Source organism: Orycteropus afer, unplaced genomic scaffold (assembly GCF_000298275.1).
Source record: "Orycteropus afer afer isolate SDZICR_OR568_19922 unplaced genomic scaffold, OryAfe1.0 scaffold00170, whole genome shotgun sequence".
In the NCBI taxonomy this organism is placed as follows: Eukaryota; Metazoa; Chordata; class Mammalia; order Tubulidentata; family Orycteropodidae; genus Orycteropus; species Orycteropus afer.
Genome location: NW_006921757.1, coordinates 6201149 through 6225026, shown reverse-complemented (window position 1 = coordinate 6225026; position 23878 = coordinate 6201149). Strand labels below are relative to the sequence as shown.

The 23878-nt window shown below is 37.7% G+C and overlaps 1 protein-coding gene across 1 annotated transcript in view; it reads right to left on the bottom strand.

Annotated features, from left to right (window-relative positions):
* Nucleotides 1–23878, bottom strand: part of WASL (WASP like actin nucleation promoting factor) — a 122704-nt gene that overhangs the window by 48518 nt on the left and 50308 nt on the right. Inside the window, exons 2-6 of the mRNA XM_007946748.2 lie at nucleotides 16775–16909; nucleotides 14295–14381; nucleotides 11555–11651; nucleotides 7988–8011; nucleotides 871–1039 (exon numbers count right to left, since the gene is read on the bottom strand). Coding sequence (XP_007944939.1) covers nucleotides 871–1039; nucleotides 7988–8011; nucleotides 11555–11651; nucleotides 14295–14381; nucleotides 16775–16909 — 512 coding nt within the window. The remainder of the gene's footprint in view (nucleotides 1–870; nucleotides 1040–7987; nucleotides 8012–11554; nucleotides 11652–14294; nucleotides 14382–16774; nucleotides 16910–23878) is intronic.

Below are 23878 nucleotides of genomic sequence, written 5' to 3'. Positions count from 1 at the left end.
GGCTGGTGGGTTTAAACCGCCAGCCTTCTGGTTAGCAGTCAAGTGCCTTAGGCACTATGCTACCAGAGCTCCCATGACTCTGAGTATACCTTCCGTTTTCTTTGGATGCTTCCTGCATCGTTCAATATTTTGCCAATAGAATCTTTCAATACTACAACTTGAAGCTTGTATTTTTTTATTTAGTTTTTTCAGCTTGAGAAATGCTGAGCATGTTCTTCCCTTTTGGTTTTCTAACTCCAGTCTTCATGCATTTCATTATAATAAATGAGTTTGTCTTCTAAAGCTGTTCTGTGAAATCTTCTGTTCAGCTCTCTTATCTTTTCATTTCTCCCATTTGCTTTAGCTATTATCAGTTCTCCGCTCTGCTACTGAGTCTTAAAATTTTTGCACAATCTCTCTGAGCATCCATTTCCTTATGCATGTATTCTTGCATGACAGCATCCTAGCTTAAGAATACATGCATTTACAAAAATGAAATAGAAGTTTTATAATAAGCAAATGAAATAAATGTAAGAAAATGTTTCAAAAAATGGAAAAATAACAAAGGTTTGCTACCTTTAGGCAATTTCCAAATACTATTTATAGAAAAAGAAAGAAATTATTTTCATGTTTAACAATTAGTTGAAGAAATAACTTTTTCTTTTCTGAGGAGTAGAAAATTAAATAAACAAAGATACAAAGAATGTCTACTGAGCGACTGCTTAAAAAAAAAAAGTCCCAATAAAACCTGTATTTCAAAAAGTAATACAAGCTATGAATGAAGGGCTTGCCCTCCCAAAAAGAAAGTTAAAATTTTTTGTAAGTTAAATACCAAAAGTAGCAATGAATACATCAAAAGTAAAGACAAGAACAACAAAAGGACCATCTTACTGGAAATTGCTTGGTGTTCCAATATCTGCCTTGGTTAATCTCTTCTTTTTAGCTTTTCCTTTCTTCTTTTCTTTGGTATGAGAGATGTTGTTGACTTGTGGGCCATAAAACCTATTTGTTGTGATTTCCGGATTTTTTATGTCTACTGTTGCCATGGGTAGATTAGGACCTGAAAGAAAGCCAAAATAATATGAATTGGATAATATTTAAGATCATTACATATAATTAAAATTTTGACTTAAATAATGTTTTTAAAGTAGAACTATATTTCATTACTATGAGCTATTTGAAATTTTTTTAAAACCCACATGTTAGATTTTTATATATAACGGATAAAACATAGATACTTATTCTTAAATGTATTACCACAGATACATTATTTCAAATTTCTATTTTTATAACTATATTTCATGAAGAATATGAACTTTCAACTAGAATTTAAGATTAACTGATCTGACCCCTCAAATAATGGTCTCACATCCAGCACTGTAAAGTGGTATAGATTGAACAACAACAAAGTTAAATAAAGAGAACTTACTTTGTTTTAAATTTAACAAAAAAATGTTAACTGTTTCAATTTTTCACTGTTTCAATTTTACTAGTCCATGAGGAAAAAAGTACTTATAAAATTATTACTAGTATTTGTTCTGAAACTGCCATGATTCAGTACAGCAGTATTTTCCCCATCAGTGTATATACATCTTGACTCTTAGAAACACAAGACTTTCTAATGAGTTTCCTTGGTAGACAACACTTTACATGTGTTGTCACAATTCACTGCAGGAGTGCTATGTGACTCTTAGAAGTTTGTTTTCATGTCGCTTCCTCCAGACTTCACCCCATAGGCTGTTTTCCCTTCGCTCATTCTGCTTTCTATCTTTCATTGTAATAAATCTTAGCTATGAGTGTAACTATATTCTGAGTCCTGTGAGTTCTTTCTAATTACCAACCCTGAAGGTGGTGTTGGGGACCCCAACCCAATCACAGAGTGGCAAATAGAAATCCTAAGACACTTTAGGTTAATGAATGTATTATCAAGTAATCATTAAATGCCAGTTTGATTGCAATCCTTTAATTGTACTGAAAACCTCCAATTTACCCTACCTATTTTAAAGAAAAATGCTTACTTTCTTGGGTAAATTATATAACCCATTTTCTCTCTCCCAACTCTACTATTGAAAATGGAACAGAGCTAAAATAAAATCATTCAAGCCATCTGCCGCTTTACCGAACAAGTCATCCTTTAACAAAATATGCATTTCTAAAATCACAGAAGGTTGGCTATCTTTCCTCAATATTCAAAGTTTATTTTTATATAAATGTATGTCTAAAAGTTTTATTTATAATTTAGTAAAAATTAATTTCACAGGAAATTCTCTCTGGCAAGAAATAAAGACATTCTTCTTGGAGAAAAAAAAAGTTAGTGAATAATAATGGATAAAATCATTAAAAACCAATCCAATGTGAAGAATAACCTAAAAACAACTGGATTGAGAAACAGGTTAAATCCACAATGCAGTATGACTTGAAAGGCTGACTAAATAGTAAAGACCTGGACTTTTTGAATTTGTTTAGATACATGCTTTAGAGTTGACTCTGTTGTTGTTGTTGTTATTTGCCGTCGAGTTGGCCCCGATTCATAGCGACCCCTCCTTGGGTTTCCGAGGCAGTATCACTACAGAAGTAGGATTGCCCAACCTTCCTTCCGAGGAGTGGCTGGTGGGTTTGAACCGCCAGCCTTCTGGTTAGCAGTCAAGTGCCTTAGGCACTATGCTACCAGAGCTCCTAGTTTCACAAAATAAAGGCCTTACTGAGAACCCAGAATTTGGGTGTCAGAGGGCTGGACTGGGGTCACACTCATACCTTCATGGATTTAACTACTGATCTATTTTAATTTCTCATTGCCTCCTTTTGCCCATTCTCTTAACTTATCCACATCAATTAGCATTAACAAGATACTGCAAATTACTGTTTACTCTCTTATCTTTATACTTATTAGAATTTGGGAACTGATTTAAGACAGAGTTAGACAGACTTAAGACTATCAGAGCTATCCCCTCATTGTATATACACACTCTTACTGAAATAGGTGTTCAAACAGCAACTTGAGAGAACAACCAAAATCGTCATTAAAAAAAAAAAAAAAGCCAACCATAATAGTTTTCAGGAGAAAACAAAGAAGATAAAATTTTGCATGCTGCTTTAGCTTATATGAAAGCAATCCATTACACTATGTAAGCACGCACTGCCGTCGAGTCGGATCCGACTCATAGTGACCCCTCTTTGGTTTCCGAGGCAGTATCACTATGGAAGTAGATTGCCCAACCTCCCTTCTGAGGAGTGGCTGGTGGGTTTGAACTGCCAGCCTTCTGGTTAGCAGTCAAATGCCTTAGGCACTACACCATCTACAGATGGTCTAAATGGTGAGAAAGTTGGACAGAGTTAAGTTTAACAGCTGAAATTATCCAAGCCAGTAAATTCTTTTCTAGGCAATAAGGAAGTTAAGATCTTGTAAGCTTAATTCATAACTCACTAGAGAAAGTAACTCAGCTGTGTCTCATGTTCAAGGATGAAGAGGACAAGAACAAAATATAAATTACATGTAAAAGCAGTATCAAAGTTCAACTCATATTATGGCAGACTACGCTGCTGCTTCTTCAACCCCAACATAAGGCACATCTGCAAACAGTATAAAGCCCTGGTATTCTCTCTCTAGAGTTATTATACACAGATTTCCTAAGTACTGGTTAAAACATCATTTAATTAAGTTCATATAGGAAATTCCAGATTATATAGAGATGTATAGAAACCTAGTATCAGATAGAAAACTATAGTGTTTCTTTTTGAAACTGTTCATTTTACAGATGAATATTAAGGTCTAGAAAAGTCAGGTGATCTACCTTTAGTCACATAACTAGTGACAGAGGCAGCAAGGACACTGGCATCTTAGTTCCCTGTCTACCACCCTTTCTGTTAACTATTCTACCTTTTACACAAAAGTCAAACCACAAGGTGACTAGTAATTCTAGCTTGACAAACGTCATCCTGTATTATTTGTTTATCAGTTTATCGGTTTGTAGTCCAGAAGCTCATCATTTAATAAATACCAAGTAACAACTGTGAGAAGTTAGAAACAATTTCCTACACATTCAAGAGGTTAAAGAACCAGGTCATTTCCTCAGAAAACAATCATTTTCTTTTAGAGTTTGAAAGGGTTAGAAAATTTGCTTATTGGAATGGTGTCCTCAAATCAAATTAAATATTTGCTTCCAAAGTGGCAAATGAAAAAAGTGAACTCTGGGCAGGCAATGAGTATCTAATGAGCTTATATAAGGCAGAGAGACATTTCTTTAAAAAAGTAAAGTTTTGAAAGTGTCTTTCCAAAAGCTCTGATTTGAGAAGGTCTGGTAAATGAATAACCTAAACGAGGATCTGAAACAGAGCATCCAAAGTGACACTACATGATGTGGTTAAGGTACCACTGCCACCTAGTGGTGGTGCAGAAAACTAATCTGCCTCCTCCAAAACAGTGGTCTCCCCAGTGGGGAATACAAGACCACTACAGAGCAGGAACACTTATTAAAACTTCTATGTATAATTTCATTCTTTATTGCTATTCAATGTATTAATACCATGTCATACGTATAACTTACACATTAATAAATAAGCAGATTTTAGTAATACATGCTATGTAACTTTGTTTTTTAATGATATTTTGGTATTAATAATATTTGATATTAATATACCTTGACTAGGAAGTCTTCCGGGAGCTCTGGTAGCATAGTGGCTAAGGCACTTGACTGCTAACCAGAAGGCTGGCGGTTCAAACCCACCAGCCACTCCTCGGAAGGAAGATGGGGCAATCTACTTCTGTAGTGATACTGCCTCGGAAACCCAAGGAGGGGTCGCTATGAGTCGGGTCCGACTCGATGGCACACAACAACAACAACAACAGGAAGTCTTCCACACTGGTATTCGGGAGCTCAGGTGGCACAGTGCCTAAGGCATCTGACTGCTAACCAGAAGGCTGGTGGTTCAAACCCATTAGCCACTCCTCGGAAGGAAGACTGGGCAATCTACTTCCATAAAGATTTACCACCTTGGAAGCCCAAGGAGGGGTCACTATGAGTCGGAGTCGACTTGACGGCAGTGAGTTTGGTTTTTTGGTCATACAATGCAAAATAATTTAATAAATTCAGAAAGAGGCTAAACTCCTAAGCACATCAAGGAAAAAAAAAAAGTAATGTACTAAAAGTTAACAAATGAGTGATTCGTGACTCAGCTGTACCTCTGCTTCCTGGGCCTCTGCCACTCACTAGCTGTGTAACTTGGGGCATGTTTTTCCTCTCTCTAGGTAGGTCTCCGCTTCTCCCTCATAATCACCTTAACATACAGCATAGTGGTTAAGGGGCCAGATTCTGGTGTCACATCATGAGACTGAATCCTGCTCTACCACTTAACTAACTAGTTATGTGACGTTGAGCAAGTCACCTTTCTGTGTGCCCCAGTGTCCCCATCTATAACATGAAGTGAGGGTTATAGGAGTTACTTTATAAGATTGCTGAGCAGTGCCTGCAGGTGTTGTTGTTGTTACGTACTGTCGAGTCGGACCCGACTCACAGCAACCCCTCTTTGGGTTTCCGAGGCAGAAGTAGCATAGTGCCTAAGGCACTTGACTGCTAACCAGAAGGCTGGCGGTTCAAACCCACCAGCCACTCCTCGGAAGGAAGGTTGGGCAATCCTACTTCCGTAGTGATACTGCCTTGGAAACCCAAGGACGGGTCGCTATGAGTCAGGGCCGACTCGATGGCAAACAACAACAACAACAACATCACTGTGGAAGTAGATTGCTCCATGTTCCTTCTGAGGAGTGGCTGGTGGGTTTGAACTGCCAGCCTCCTGGTTAGCAGTCAAGTGCCTTAGTATAAATGACCATTAAATAGTAGCTGCTATTATTACTGCATCATCTTTATCATAATGACTAACATTTATTCCCACTATGTACTAGCAAGGGTGCTCTGGTGGTACAGTGGATAAGGCATTCAGCTGCTAACCAAAAGGCTGCAGTTTGAACCCACCAACCACTCCACAGGAAAAAGATGAGGCAGTCTGCTTCCATAAAGATTTACAGCCTTGGATCCCTATGGGGCAGTTCTACTCTGTCCTATAGGGTCACTATGAGTGGGAATTGACTCAGTGGCAGTGGGTCTGTTTTCTGGTTTATGTATTAGCACTATGCTAAGCATTGTGATTACCTCATTTAATCCCCATATAAACCAAACTCACAGCCATCCAATCGATTCTGACTCACAGTGACCCCCGTTGGGTTTCCAAGGCAGTAAATCTTTATGGAAGCAGATTGCCCCATCTTCCTTCTGCAGAGTGGCTGGGGGGTTTGAACTGCCAACCTTCTGGTTAGCACTCAAATGCCTTAGGCACTGTGCCACCAGAGCTCCTTAATTTCCATATAGCCCTATTTATTTATTGTGTGTCAATAAGTAAGTATTAGTATTTGCTTGTAAAAGAGAAAGTTAAAGTATATAATACTTGTCACAGAGTAAGCACTACTGAACTATAGTTAGCCATTAAAAAAAATTAGTAAGCTATATAATCCAAACGGAGACCCTGGGTGGGGCCAACGGTCATTGTGCTCGGCTGCTAATGAAGACGGGAGGTTGGATCCCACCCAGAGGCACCTTCAAAGAAAGTACCTGCTTCACCATCAGCCACCGAAAACCACGGAGCTCAGTTCTACTCTGCATACCTGGAGTGCCCTGAGTCGGAGTCGAACGCAACAAACAATAAAAAATATAATCCCAAAACTAAAATACTCATATTTGCTTCATGTTTCAATATCAAGAAAACAAAGGCCCATATCAGAAGGCAGTATGTTCTTGTTTAAAATAAAACAAACTCCACCAACAAACAAAAAATCACCAAGTCACCTCATCTTAAGAACTCTGTATTAGAATGAACCATTCTAAGTTCTGATGAGAGGATGTGAGATGCTTTTGTTAAAAGGGAACTGGGCAACTACAGTCCCCCCCACAATGCCCATAATGAAGGCATTTTGAGCAGTGATTCTTTACCTTCACAGGATGAGGGATCCCATTTACACTGATGAAAGCTACAGATCCTCTCTAGAGAAAAGAACACGCAGCCTTACAGACTCCAGTTGCCCTTTAATGTTATGTAAATTTGCCCTCACTTTGAAACGACCTAACCAACTACTACTTGCATCACATTTTCATCACAATCACTTTCACTTGCTTCACATGCACCTTTGAAATCACTGAAAGGTTTTGAGCCTTTTCTTGCACTAAATTAAGGCTAAATATGAACTGTACGAACCTCTTCTGACTCACTCACAAACCCCACTTAAAGACTTTAGACACAGTTAGGAATGGGTATCATTTGTAATCCGGAGACTGCTTGTATACACTTAAATAATTCAACGCACAATTTCGGGGAGGATTTCCAGAATCTAAGATGAGAATCTCTGCCCAAGAGATAAGGAACTTTGTCTTTTACATCTTCATATCTAATTTTTATTCCCTAGTATCCAGTAATTAAAAACAAAACAAAACAGAGCACTTTAATTATCTATATATATATAAACGTGGATGTTATGATAAATTTATATACATAAATATTAATTAGAGCCAATTCTCTGCAGCTGCTTTTAGTTCTACACAAACCGTCACAGTAAGAAGGAATACTGAACTGAGGGCTCATTTCACAGTACCAGTATGAAGTAATGTTTTAAAATAAAGAAGAAGGATAAATCTTATAGTAAGAAGTTAATAAATATGCTAGACAAAATATACTGCCTTTAAAGAAGACTTTAAGACCAAGCTGTATAGATTCTAAACTTAGTCAATTATGAATATAGAATTAAGATGTCACTAGTGATCTTCACCCAACGTATTCTTTCATCCTAGAAAAAAAGCGAAATAATCACGTATTTAAGTCTCACCTGTCATTTTAAAATAAGAACACAAGAAACCATAATCAAACTATATTTGATCACAGTAGATATTCCATGTACAATAAATTTCTCTGTAAGGATTAAGCAATCATCTGAAATCTTTTGACCAGTAAGTATCAAAGTGCTTACCGTTTGGGGGGTCTCGTTTTTTCTCTGTTAGAAAATAAAAGAACATTATTAGATACATGTAACATCAATTTAAAAAGTTAATTCCCATAAACGATGTCTTATTCTGAAGTGGATGTATACAGGTGGCCACAGAAGGTTTCTCTAGGAACTGACATTTGAGCAGACATCTGAATGAAGTGAGGAAGGAACAATATATAAAATAGCCAAAGGCCCTATGGAGGTACAGCATAAAGGAACATCATGAAGACAAGTGCAGTGGGTGAGAGAAGAATAGAGGGGTAAGTCAGGAGAGCCAGAGGCTGGATAATGCAGGGTCCCCACCTACATGTGGGACCATGGACTACAGAGTTTATTTGATACATGACTGGAAGCTCTTGAAGGGTTTTGAATATAGCAAGTGACATAATCTATGTTTTAGAAAGTTGACTCTGGCTTGTTGTTGTTGTTGTTATGTGCCGTCGAGTCGGCCCCGACTCATAGCGACCCCTCCTTGGGTTTTCGAGGCAGTATCACTACGGAAGTAGGATTGCCCAACCTTCCTTCCGAGGAGTGGCTGGTGAGTTTGAACCGCCAGCCGTCTGGTTAGCAGGCAAGTGACTTAGCCACTATGCTACCAGAGACTCTGGCTATTGTGTGGAAAAGAGATGGGGGCGGGGCTTGAATAGAAGCAGAGAAACAGCAGAGGATGGTGGCTTGGATTAGGGTGGTAGCAGCAAAAGTGATGAGACGTCATCCAATTCAGGAGATATTTCTTAGAGTCAATGGGACTTACCAATAGGATTTATGAGGGACCAGAGATCTGAGTCTAAGTGACCGGTGGAGCAAATGCCTTTTACTGCAATGAAGAAGCTAGGAGACTCAGGAACAGATGTGATTGGGTGACATTTTGGGGTGTGGGACAAGAATCAAGTGTTCTGCTCAGGTGTGTGAAATCTGAATGCTATTTTGACATCCAATTTGAGAAGACAGAGTCCAAGGTCAGGGGAGAGGTCAGCACTGGGAGTTATCAGCATATAGATAGTATTCAAAGCAGAAAGGGAAGGAGAATTCCCAGAGAAGTCTGTGCACTGACCCAGACCAGTGAAAATACTGACAAGCTGCAACCAATAAGGGAGGAGGAAAACCAGGAGAATGTCTATCAGCAGTTCCTTGCATTTATATTCTTATATACCAGGTTTTCTCAGAACAAGACACTATTTTGGCTTTAAGAAAGTTCAAGAGTAGCTGAAGAACTTTAAACAAATATAATCTTCAAGAATTTTTTTAAATAGAAATTTTTTCTAAATTATGAAAGATGTGTACACAAATAACTGATGTAATTAAATAATGATTTAATAAATAACCACAAACTAAAGTCAACAGAATTTAACTGCAGATGAATTTAAAATCCTAGCAATGGGAAATATAAATGTATTACTCCATCTGGTGGTCTGATAAAGTACCTTCCTGAAACATTTGACTAAGCAAGTCCTATTGATGTCAATAAATGCCAAGCCCCCATTTACAAGGTGCTGCTACCTCGGCATCCAGAAAAGAAATACTTCTTACACTGGTAGATGAAACAATTACGAAAATATATTGAGATAAATAAAGTTCAGATGTAATTTCTAAAAAGCAATTAACAAATATATAACAGCATTCTGGCTTGAGAGCAACTCATACAGAAAAAAAAGGGAGGGTTTGTATTGAGGGTTTGGTTGAAGAAGACTGAATGGGAGCGGTGTGAAGTACTTGCTAAACATCAGAATGGTGTTTAAATCAAGTCAAGGAAGGTTGAAGTATCCCAGTCTGAGTCAGACTACATTTGGAAAAGTGTGTTCAACTCTGGAGACCACATTTTGAAGAGGACATAAAAATCTGAACTGGATTCAGACCACAGTACTCAAGATGAAAAGTCTATAAACCATATCTTATGAAGAATGGTTCAAGAAACTTGAACTGATTAGACTTAGTAATTATGGCATAAGGAGGACATGATAGATGGCTTTCAATATCAAACACCTATTGTGAGGAATGGGAAATAGACAAATTCTCTGTGGCTCTCCAAGTTGGATCCCATAGGCCTAAGTTAAAGAGATGGGACCTTGGCATTAGGCTCAGCATAAAGGGCTACCCAACAATGAATTGGCTGTCTCCTTAATGTTGTGACCTTTCTGCTTCTGAAACACTGCCCAAAAGTTTAGTTGTTTTATATATAAAACAACTCCTGTACCAGGTGAGAAGCTGAAAAGTATCTTTTAAGTTCCAAACCAATTTCCAAGCCAATTTTTTAATACTTTAAGATGTATTTTTGACTCTTTTTTATACTGAAAGTATCCCATGTTCTGACTGAGAGGAGCCAGCGAGACCCTGACCTCCCACCACAGTACATCACAGAAACAGACACTGGAACCATAATCACCCTTAGAGTTGGAGTTTCAATAACACAACATTAAATCCTTCCCTAGCATGGAATCTAGTGGTAAATGTTATTTCAAAAGAAGTAACAAAAAAGAATAGCCCATAATAATTCTCCAAGTCACCCATTACAAGTGGGTGACAGTAAGATGGCCACAGGGAAAGAACAACTCAGTAATTTTAATTTTAATTTCACCTCCCTCTTAAAACGCCACTGAAATGACAGTAAAGATGCAATGAAATACCTACTTTTACATGCCTGTTTTTCAATCCAGTATCTTCCTTCTCCTTAGTTTATGTCCTTGAATACTGAGATCTTAAAACTAAGATAACATGTACCCCTGAAAATGCATAAAGACTTTCCAAGCAGTATGAGGGCATGTGAGTTTTAAGGGATTGATTTGCTGATCTCAACTCCCACATGATCTCTCTCCTAATACTGATCTGCATGAGACAACCATGTTGCTGGAGGTTCACCTTTCCTTATCACCTTCCTCTCACCTGACAATAGTAATGTCTAGAATACTGCTGCTCAGCACCAGTTCTACACTAATGAACCAAAAGCTCTCTGCTAGTCTGCATCATTCTGTAATTGTTTCATATATTGGAATCATCTCATGAACTACATTAAGTTTCTTATGGTTTTATAATTTACAGCATTAGGGACAAAACAGAAGTGAAACAATGTTTACGGCTCTTATTTGCAATTCTGCTTATTTGCTTCTAGTCCTACCTGGAAGTCTTTGTTCACAAAGTATAAAATACATAAAATTCTTCTTTGAAAGTTATGAACAATGCCATAAAAATACAAATTTAAGAGCCAGAATATATAAAATTTTATCAACAAAAAAAAGTTATTAAAATGGGTTCTACTGTACATCTGGAACAACTATTTCTGAATGAAAATAATATTTCTTTCAAGGTAGGGATTGGCAAATTTTTTCTGCAAAGTGCCAAATAATACGTATTTTAGGCTTTGCAGGCCATCCAATCTGTCCCAACTGCTCATCTATGTTGTGTTATGAAAGAAAGCATGACAAGTTATAAGTGAATGAACACAGCTGTGCTCCAATAAAATTTTATTTACAAAAGTAGGCAACAGGCCATATTTGGCCTACAAACTGTAATCTGTCCCTGTTTTAAGAAATTGAAAAAAAAAAAAAAGGTTACCGGATTTCCTTTGTCGTCGGCCCAATAGGTCTGTAACTGCTTTTCGGAATTTCTTTGCTTCTTCTTCATTGGCAAAATTAAGAGCAACTTGACAAGTCTGAAATTTTTTTAATCAAAAGAATAAACAACAAAAAGCACAGATTTAGCTTTATATAAAGAAAAAGATGATGACCAACACAAGTACATTTCTGAAGAAAGGTTGACATTACTAGTCAATAAAAAAATCTTATAACCTTAGCAATTTAACTTTTAAGGCAAAAGCACAGAAAAGGTAAAGTAAAAGAATACTGTTAGGAAAAGTTACCTATTACAGTAGATACTCAAGTATTCAACCAAATATTTCATCTTTCAAAAAAAAAAAGTAAATTGAATTTGATCGTTTAGTAGAGTCTGAAAACAATCTGGGCTAGAAAACACTGGAAATGTTTGTCAAATATGCAAGTCAACTCTATCTTTAAAACTCAATGCTTTTATTTTACAGGTCAATTAGAGAAAGGTAGCACTGAAATTATGTCTTATTAGGTAAATTATTAAAATGTAGAAATACACTGGCATTATTTATTATCACTATTTATTATCCTCGGAAGGAAGGTTGGACAATCTATTTCCGTAGTGATACTTCCTTGGAAACCCAAGGAGGGGTCACTATGTGTCAGATCTGACTCGATGGCAGTGGGTTTTTTTGAAAATTTATTTATTATCATTATTTATTAGCTTTTAATACACACACACACATTCTCTCTCTCTTCCATCCCATCAAGAAAAATATGAAAAATAAGTTGGAGGAGAAAATGCTTTATGAAGGGATGGATATATCATTTAATTCAAGCCTTTTTTTTTTTTTCTCCAATGTGTAAAATTTAGAAAAGACAAATATGCAAAACAAAGAAAATTAAAATCACCCATTACCCATTCACTCAGACAATTCCTGTGAGCATTTAGTATAAACATCCTTCCAACATTTTCCCCACTCATACAGTTAATTTTTAAAATTCCCCTTCCCTTTTACTCTATTTTACCACTCTTGTCATCAACTATTCTTCCACAAAATAATTCGAATGGCTATATATGGGAGCTCTGGTAGCATAGTGGCTAAGGCACTTGACTGCTAACCAGAAGGCTGGCGGTTCAAACCCATCAGCCACTCCTCGGAAGGTTGGGCAATCCTACTTCCGTAGTGATACTGCCTCGGAAACCCAAGGAGGGGTCGCTATGAGTCAGGGCTGACTCGACGGCACATAACAACAACAACAACAAATATACCATTCAAGGAGCTCTGGTAGCATAGTGTCTAAGGCACTTGACTGCTAACCAGAAGGCAGGTGATTCAAACCCACCAGCCACTCTTCGGAAGGAAGGTTGGACAATCTACTTCCGTAGTGATACTGCCTCAGAAACCCAAGGAGAGGTCGCTATGAGTTGGGTCCAACTTGATAGCAAACAACAACATATACCATTCAATATTTTCAAGTTACTGAATTATTGGACATTTAGGGCTCATTTTTATGGGTAACAAAACTAAGGTTCAAAGAGGTTAAACTATTTGCCCAAAGTCACACAGTTAAGATAAAGATGGGAAAAAAATAATCTCTTTTCTACCACAGCAGATCTATTTGCAGTCTTTATAAATCTACCCACCAATCTCCCTTTTTTTATGGCCCCTGAAATCTTAGGAATTTCTTCCTAATTAGCTATAATAATCTATGAAGAAGTTTCTAAAAATAATATACCCACGAATATATAAAGGTTTGACAGAGGATATTTCTACATATGTATTACATGTGCCACAAATATATCCAGGAATATAGTGGAGCATACAGGAGGCAAGATTATAAAAAGGTTTTAGCCATAACCAAACACCTTAAAGTCAATGAATCACTGCGCTTAGGAGCTTAGGCCTACAATCTCAAGGGACATCAAGATCAATTGCCATAACAATCCATAAAGACAATGTTCTACATCCTACTTTGATTGGCAGCAACTGGCATTTAAAAGCTTGTGAGCTGCACAACTACTGGTCTCTCCCGAGGAGGAGCAAAGAAGAGTAAAGAAAATCAAAGATACATGGAAACCATTAGATCAAAGGACTAACGGACCACGCAAACCTCAGCCCCCCGACCCTGCGACCAGAACTAGATGGTGCATGGCCGGCACTGCTGACTGCTCTGAAAGAGATCATGATAGGAGGCCCTGGTTAGAGCGGAAGAAAAATGGGGAACAAAATCCAAAATCGTAACGAAGATCAGAATAACTGGTCTGGAGACTGGAAGAACTCCCGTGAGTATGGCCCTGACAGTCCTGGAGCTGAACTTAGCCCATGGGGCTCAACTTTCAGCCAATTAATAGGCCTATAAGGTGAACAAAGACATCAGGGAGGTACACACCTCTCTGAACAACCAATCATTTGAGAACAAAATGATTCGCCCAAAGATAAAGCTCAAAAGGCAGGAACAGACAGAAGAGAAGGACTAATGGAAAATGGTAACCACAGGGGGAAGTGGGAAGAGTGCTGTTATATTGTGGGCATCACAATATCACAAAACTAAATGTGTATAAATTGCTGAATGGAAAACCAATTTGCTCTGTAAACTTTCACCCAAATCACAATAAAATGTTAATAAATAAATAAAAGAATTCTTCATATTTTTATACAATATTTCACAAAAAGCTCATAAATGCTTTCCATACAACTATAAAAGCAAATATGTTATATAGGTCAATAAAAGAAAATATAACTTACATCTCCAGCAAAAGTATGAAAATATCCTCTAGGACTATTATATACAAAGTTATTATATAGCTCTTGTTCCCACAATAGTTTCCCATCCTGGAAAAAAAGTAGAAATTAAAATAAGAGTTACCAAAAAAATATTATCTAGGACTGGAAGGAAAGCAGATGATTCATATTACAGCAATTTTTACTATTAACAACAGCTTTTACATATACACACGCCACATATCTGTATAGTATACAAGTAACATATCACATAATTTAGTTGATCAGTCATTTCTTAATAACTGAAAACACTAGGTAAGGTTTCTTCTATTCATAAAACCTACAGATCAAATGAGTTTAATTCAGTATGCTAAGATATAATCCTATTAACCACAAACCAAACCCACTGCCATTAGGTCAATTCCAATACATAGCAACATCCACTGGGTTTCCAAGGCTGAAATCTTGACAAAAGTAGACTTCCTCCTATGAAGCAGCTGGTGGGTTAGAACGGCCAACCTTCTGGTTAGCAGCTAAAGGCTACCAGAGCTCCCTGTAATCCTATTAAGCATTTTCAAATACAGTCAAAATTGTAACTAGAACAATTATTAAATACAGTCAAAATTGTAACTAGAACAATTATTAGATCATTGATACTACATAGAATGAATTGTATATACGCTAATTACCAGTAATAGTTTCATCAATAATATGTGCTACGCCCTGGAAATCCTATGGGGCAATTCTACTCTGTCTTACTGGGTCACTATGAGTTGGAATTGGGTTTGGGTTTTTGGTTTACCAAATATTACAGAAATACTACATCCTTTTTTTCTCAATTCTGTAGATACTGTGAGGATCAGAAATGCTGTCTCTGCACTCACCACTCATTAGCAATCTTTGAATTCCTAACTTTTACAGAATGGCCTTCTATCTAAACACTGGAATTAATAATAACAATCATACTGCAGAGAGACACTGATGATTAAAGCCCACCATGGTTAAGCTATGGATGAGAGAGGCATGGATGATTGTCACATCTGTGGCTGTAATGTAAGAAATACATTTAGCCTCAATACCTGAGATTGTTAATAATGAGTGTTCCACAATGGTTACCTACACCTGGAAATGAGTGGTTGGGGAAGCTTAATTACAGCCCTGTACTGAAGTGCAAGGAGCTCTGGTAGCGTAGTGCCTAAGGCACTTGACTGCTAACCAGAAGGCTGGCGGTTCAAACCCAGCAGCCACTCCTCAGAAGGAAGATGGGGCAATCTACTTCCGTAGTGATACTGCCTTGGAAACCCAAGGAGGGGTCGCTATGAGTCGGGTCCGACTCAACGGCACATAACGACAACAACTGAAGTGCAAAGTTCTATCTAGATTATAATTTAACATTATCTAAAATGCACTATGACATTATAATCATTATAATGGAATCCATTCTTCTCAATGGAGCTGCAAGTGTATTTCATTTCTAAACTGTTTCTCACTGGGGATGGGAAATGTATCAATGCGTTTTAGGATCTCTTTCACTCTGTGGTTGTGCTGCACGTCCGCCAGAATCACTGCTAGAGTGAGCCACTGCTGATAACCGGAGCATGTCACATCTCTGAGCTCTCTCGGAGGCAGGGAGCAGTGGATATTAATAAGCACTGATTTGCAAAGTACAGTAACTTAAGTCTCATTCAATCCTAGTAAAATACTTTTCAACCGACCCAGAAAGTTATCCCATCTTAAAAATAAAGAGGCCAAAGCCCAGAGATGTAAAAGAAAGCTTGACTACTGTCAGACAGTAAATAGGAATTTAAGGCTGTGTGTGTGTGTATGTCAACTACATTGCCACATTTAAGTATTAACCGTGGAGGCTTACCGATGAGAAAAGTTTTAAAAGAAATAATGGAGACTTGACCTTGGCAAATGATAATTACTTCTGTGGTCACTGTTAAGAGATAAATCCCTAAAAAAAGGCATACAAACTAGGACAAGATGAGTTTATAATTGAGTTAGGGATACAGACCTGTAAAAATATGAATGTACCTTGCTGAGAAACAACATAAAGAAAAATGGGTAGCAAATACATTAATAAAAACATCGCATAATGCTTTAAACCTGAGCTGAAGTAAATGATAACCAGCACATACCAAACTAAAATAGACTTCTGCTGTTCCCTGAAAGGAGTATGTATGTTAGTCTGTAGTGGACAGAATGGAATAAAGGGACATTATTAGAAAAGGAAGGATTGTGAAGAAAGCTCAAGACAAAACAAAACAAAACAGTAGCTCTAATGACACATGGGAGCGATTCCTGATCTGGCTTAAGGCATGTTCCCATTTGTTACTTCAGCATCTAAAACCAAGTTGTACCCTTTTAATGGCAATATAAATATCATTTAAATATTACATACTGGAATACCTTTTTTAAAAAAGGAATCATATCCCATTATAGCCAAGGCACAAAACCTAATTACCTACAGTTTACAGACTTGAAAGTAAACCCAAACTCACCTTGATGTCAAATATTCTTAAAAAATAAGATCTCTGTGGATTGTCCTTAACAAGGCAAGCTACACCACTGCACTTCTTTGACCACATACAATTCCGATCTGCTGCATATAACTGGACCACTGCCGATGACATAGCCTGCAAAAGACAAAATTTATAGCCGTTAGGTTCAAAATAACACTCAAGGTTCTAGAGGAAAACTATACAGAATTTGTACGTTTATGTTTAAGTAGAAATGCATAACAAACAGACAGAATTAATCTTATAAGCCCACGGTCAACACAGCATTGCAAATAGCCAAGACATGTAATCCTTTAAGATTTCAGGAGAAAGGAAGATCTTTTAACTATTGTCTCAAGATTAAATTTGGCAGACGGCACAAAATTATGCTTCCTATCCTTTTCAGGCCCACTAACTGAATATTGATACGTCAGGACAGGAACTAATGTTGCTGATTTATTACCCAAGCAAATCACAGAGGTTAAGACCTCAGGCAGATACAGAGTCAGATCTGCATTTCAATCCCGACTCTACCACTTTCTAGCTGTATGACTTCATGTATATCAACAAACTTTTTAAAAGTCCAGTGTCTTCATTTACAAAATTATAATATGGTATATCTCCTAAAATTAGGGTCAAATTAAATAACATAGGTAGTCTGCTTAGCAGTACTGGAGACCATACCTAGTAAATACGAGCTGCCATGGTAATGCCATCATCGTGCTCACGGCAGCTCTCTTAAAGCAGATCTCAAAGCAGCATGCAGAGAGAAAGGTCTGCAATCACGAAGACTGAAATCTCAAGACCTATTTTATAATTTTAGAGAAACAGTACATTTGATATCTTACTCTAGGGAGCTCTGGTGGCATAGTGGCTAAGGCACTTGACTGCTAACCAGAAGGCTGGCAGTTCAAACCCACCAGCCACTCCTCGGAAGGAAGATGGGGCAATCTACTTCTGCAGAGACACTGCCTTGGAAACCCAAGGAGGCCTCTCTATGAGTCTGATCCAACTCGACAGCAGAGAGATTTTTTTTCCAAGCCACAAAATGTTTTTTTTTAAAAAGAAGAACAACAAGAATTTCCTACCAGCACCAGAAATTAAAGATAATGTAACAAATGTCAGACATTTAGAGGTGGTGTTTGTATCTACAAACTATCATATTTATGGAGCAGACTCAGAAACAATAGTAATGGCTGGAGTGGGCACCAGCAATCTCTTCAACAGCAGTATCTGCCACCAAGGCAGCCTGTGCAACTCCATCGACAGCACGCTGTACTGCAGGGCTGAGGGCCAAGCCATCTGGAGAAGCCAAGCTCTCCACCTACAGCCGTGGCTTGGTGGGAGAATGGGAAGCAAGGGGAGGAACTGGAGGACGGAGAGAGTGCACTATTGACAATCTACAAGTTTCAGATGTGTCAGGTACTGACGGCCACAAGGGAAGCTGGTGGCTGGAACAGAGGGGAACAGTCCTGTATAAACTATTCTTTTAACTTCACTTTTTCATCAACTTAGACATAAGAAAATGGACACTTTCAATACACTGAAGTAATTCTGACTGCTTCTGCCACCTGCTAGCATCGACCTCAGAATTTTGAGTTTTATATGAAAATGATGGTAAAATATTTAAGCACTGTGCCTGGCTTCAGTAAGTGATCATAAGTGGCCAATCCAAGGTAACTCTCATTAACCCCCCAAAAAAGACTGAAGGAAACAGAGCTGTGTAGTGGGGAGGAGCAGGGTGAAATCAGACTTCCCCGGCTGTGTGTCCCTAAAGTCACTCAGTCTCCATCACACCTCTCTTCCATTTCACTGGAACACAAGGACGATCACCCCAGCTTCAGGAGTTACTAAGAGAATCAGATGAGACGACGGCACAAGATCGTTAGTACAGTGAGAAGACAGCCTTTGCTTTCAAAACCCAGACTTGGGTAGGAGTATAATTAATACAATCCTTTTGGAAAACAATTGTGCTATTACATAATGAATTCCTTTTTTGAGGAATCTATCCTAAGAAAATAATTCTAAATACGGAAAGTTTAATGGGTAAAGAGAAGCCCTGCTACTGAAAGTGTGGTCCATGGAGCAACAGCATTGCATCTGCTGAGAGCTTGTTAGAAAGGCAGAACGAAGGGACCATCACAGATCTCCTGAAAAAGAATCTGTATTTTAACAAGATCCTCAAGTGATCCATCTGTACATTAAAGTCTAAGAAATGCTACTTTGAAAACAAATGATAAGTTCAAGAAATCTTATCTCAAACTCACTGAAAGAAATGAAAACACGATTAAATAAACTGATAATTTATTGTAGTTGTTTTTGAGTTCTACATACTGTATCATTTAAGATCCCAAAGCCAGTTATGCTATATCAAATTTGATATAAATCAGAGGTCTGGGAAGCAAAGTGTGACTTCCCAGGACAGACCATAAAAGACACTGCAGGTTCTGCCTTGCCCTCTCTTGGCTCACTCACTCTAGGAAAATTCAGTGGCCATGTCACAAGGAGACTCATGCAGCCCTGTGCAGAGGTCCACATGGTGACAAAATGAAGTCTCCTGTCAACAACCGGCACTAATGAGCCTTCCTGGAAGTGAATCTTCCAGCCCTAGTCATCATGCCTTCTGATGACCACAGCCCCTGCTGACATCTTGACTTCAACCTCTGGAGAAACACCAAACCAGAACTACCCAGCTAAGATGTGGACTATAAAGAATAAGGAATTTGCCAGCTAAGTGGAAGAGCTGGGATTTCAACCGTGCAATTTGTGACTTTAGATTCTGTATTCTGTACACCTACATTATATCATTTCCCAATAAAGTGATCATTTAAGCCATGAAATAGTATAACCAATGGTCACCTGCTTTAAAGCTGTTAAGTACTTTACTATAGGTATTATATCAAACTTGAAAGCAGGATTTAGAGTTACTAATTATAATGCTCTACCACCCATCTGCCAGTTTGTCCTACTGTGGTGGCTTGTGTGTTGCATGGTGCTGGAAACTATGCCACTGGTATTTCAAATTCCGATGTCACCTTTGGTGGACAGGTTTCAGTAGAGCTTCTAGACTAAGTGAGAAAGGCCTGGCGATTTCCTTTTGAAAATGAGCCAAGGAAAACTCTCTGGATCAGAATACAATCTGATGTGGTGCTGGAAGGTGAGCCCCCAGGTTGGAAAAGAGTCAACAAGCACAGTGACCACATCAGATGCACGCATGCAAATGACTGTGAAGATGGTGCAGGACTGGCCTACGCCTCATTCTGTTCCACACAGGGTCACTGTGAAACAAAGCTGACTTGATGGCAACTAACAATTACAGTGGGAGCTCTGGTAGCATAGTGTAAGGCACTTGACTGCTAATCAGAAGGCTGGCAGTTCAAACCCACCAGCCACTCCTCGGAAGGAAGATGGGGCAATCTACTTCCGCAGTGATACTGCCGCAGAAACCCAAGGAGGGGGTCGCTATGAGTCAGGTCTGACTCAACATCACATAACAACAACAACAATTACAGTACTAGACAATTTAAACACATCATCATCCTAGCAGGTAAATTCTTGTATTTCCCTGTCTAAAGATAATGAAATCGAGGGAAGAAAGATTGTAAGCAGTAATGAGGTTATGAAAAATGATCTGAGTGACTACTGTCTCAATTTCCCAAAGACAGTAGCTGATTAGTACGCTTTAAGGAGTCTCTGGATGGCGCAAATGGTTAAAGCACTAAACTACTGACCCAAAATCTGGCAGTTCGAACCTAACTGGAGCTCTTGGTACTTTTCTCCCAAGCCTGGTAATCCGCTACTGAAAAGTCACAGACTTGAAACCCTATGGAGTGCAGTACTACTCAGTTCTATTCTGCACACATGGGGTCACCATGAGTTGGAATTACCTCAAAGGCAGCTGGTAGCTGATAAGGTTCCAAAAGACTTTCCCAGATAACAACACTTAATGCTATGCTTTTAATTCCTGCACACCAAACATGTTTGAATTTCACACATGGTCTTACTATATATAAATAGGATACAAAGCAGCTGAAAATTTCTACAAGAAGAGCCATTTAAAAATTATAAAGATAACTTAGAAGCACGAAAAATGTGTTTACTAGGATAGTGGGCTTAAAGATTGAAGAATGTGGGTATACCTTGAGTGCATTCAAAATACCAGTCTTCTTGTGCAAGTTCAATCTCAGAACAATAGCTCCATAGGGTAGGCTCCCTGTCCCCAAACTCTGAGCACTGAAAACTTGGGAAAAATAAATTTTGCATGTATCACCCACAGGCATTAAATACTAGGTCAACAAATTCAAAAATTAAATGAAAAAATTTGTTTGCTAAGGAAAACTCATATAAATTAACAGTGTGTTTTTAGTATGATCCTGCCAGACCATTCATTTCTAAAAAGAAAAGCAATTTGGAAACTAGATGCCAGGAAAAAGCTATGAAAATCTCCTTACTTTACTTTCTAATCAGAAAACACAAAGTTATAGCTTTCAAAATGTGTCATCTAATAGTATCTAAAATTCCATCATGGAAATCCCCTTGCCAAAGGACCAAATATCAACTTTGTAAAACATCATCTGGATATATACACAAACTGAAAAAGAAACCTAAAAATCTACATTTAAACATTACTATAAATTTAAAACAAATTCTTAAAATATATGCTTAAAAAATAAAGACTCTTGAAACAATTCTATGGTTTCCCATAAGGCATTGTAAACCTTATTGTAACGCAACATAAAATATTTTAACACTGATGAAATCTAATCAAGTGATTTTCAGTAACTGAATTTTCAAAAATAAGTTACAATCACATCATCAGTCTAAATATGTGTATTTCACCCCCCCCTTCTTACCTCCAACTGGCCTAATCTGAAAATTACAAGTCATACCATTTTCCTGATTTAGAGTAATTACAGTGAATGCAAGAATAGCTTACACTCATAACATTTAGTATATAAATATTAGGCAATATAAAAAATGACTATCTCCTAAACTCTAGATTGACAGTAGCTTAATTAAGTTTTTAAAAACATTCCTTCCATTCCTTTAAAGTGATTAAAACTAATCAACTCCATTACTTCTTGCCTTTTATAATCAAGAAGATATTATTGAAAAACAATCTAAGGACATATGGTTAGGAAAATAAATCTATTTCTAATTAGCCCAGTAACATCAAGGTTAAAATCCGTTAATTAAAAACAATATATACCGTACTAACTTTTATAGAAACAGAACCTGTCTTGTCTTAGGCCCGTCTGTGCTGCTACTGTAGTACTGAGTTACTGCACAAACACATTCATCCTCAGAACCTTCTCGATCAAGGGCAGAATTTTAAGATGAGGGATGTGTTCTGGAATATGAATTCACTCCCACTGCCCCTCAGTTAGTGCACCAGAACCTCTCTTTGGTAGACTGACATGACTGTCTGCTTTTCTTTTGTGCTTCTGAAGTTCCTTTTGTGTATGTCTTATGTAATTCAGTTAAACCATAGAAAATACCCTAATAGAGTAATTTTCTATATTGATTTCTTATCCATTACATAGACTCTAATTTCGTTCAGCTCCTAAAATAGTTTTATAAGCCTATACTTCCCCTCTACTGCCCTCATGTACACCAATATTTATTTAATTAAAAATCACACTCTGATTTTGATAATGACAGATAAAGAGAATGACCTTGATTTTCAGATATATACCCTGAAGTACTTCTAAAGGACGCTGTGTCTGCAACTTCTTGTTGTTAGGTGCCCTCGAGTCATTTCTGACTCATAGCAACCCCATGCACAGCAGAACAAAACACTGTCCAATCTGCAACTTAGACTGAAGGAATTCAGAAAAAATATGTATGCACACATATAGAGAGAGAATCATGGAAAGATGTCAACATATGGCAAATCTGGATGAAGGATACACAGAAATTCTCTGTATTGCATTTGCAAATTTTCCATAGGTATGAAATTATTTCAAAACAAAAACTTTAATAAAGAACAAAGGTTCATAAGAATAAGACTTGCAGCCCTTCCCATTGCCATGAGTCCTGAAAAGACAGTGCTCCTCTCGGAGCGCCTGCCAGTTCCACACATATCAGCCACAACCACAGTGCCCAAAACCAAGACGGCCACTTCCTCCAACTCTCACGACACTTTGCCAAATTTGTTACAAGGAGCTTCAACTTGAAAAAAGATTTAAATCACAAACGTGCAACATTTCTATAGTTTAAATTTCTTTCACAATTTCAGAAAACTATGTTATGTAATAGAAGTTCTGGTAGCATAGTGCCTAAGGCATCTGACTGCTAACTACAAGGCTGGTGGTTCAAACCCACCAGCCACTCCTCATAAGGCAGGTTGGGCAATCGACTTCTGTAGTGATACTGCCTTGGAAACCCAAGGAGGGGTTGCTATGAGTTGGGTCCGACTCCACGGCAGTGCGTATGTTATGTAGTAAGTGAGAATAAGAATTTTACATTAGACAAACAGGGTGGTTCTTTTATTACAAAACTAGCTAATGATGGGAGAAATGATCAGAAATGGCAGGGTTCAGGGGATCGTCACTATTAACAATCAACTGCCTACAGCAAGTGATACAATGCCTTGATACTCAACAACTGCCTACAACAATTACTTTAAGAATCTAACAGTGTTATTACATAAAAATCTAAACAAAAAATTCTGAATATATACCCAGAATAAACGAGTCTAGAAAAGAAAGGAATAAAATATTTTCTGCAACAACACTGGTTTAGATTAAAAGTCAAAACATTCCAACTTTCATGTGAGAGAGATGGCAAGGAAGCAAGCGTGTGTGGATGTATGTGGGCACACGCATATGTATTTGGTCCCAAGGTCCTTAAACTAATCTGGGAAGATCCATCTTAAGTTTCTCATTATATATGATACATATGAAAACTAAGCTTTATGTATGTTCCTAGATGCTCTGATGACATTCCCATGCAATGACTCATTACCATCCTGAACATGAAATATTTTTATTGTGATAAATAAATGTGTAACAGAACATCTGCCATTTCTACATTCTTCATATGCACAATTTAGTAACATTTATTGTCTGAATATGAAATTTTAATTCATATATTGTGAAATTAATT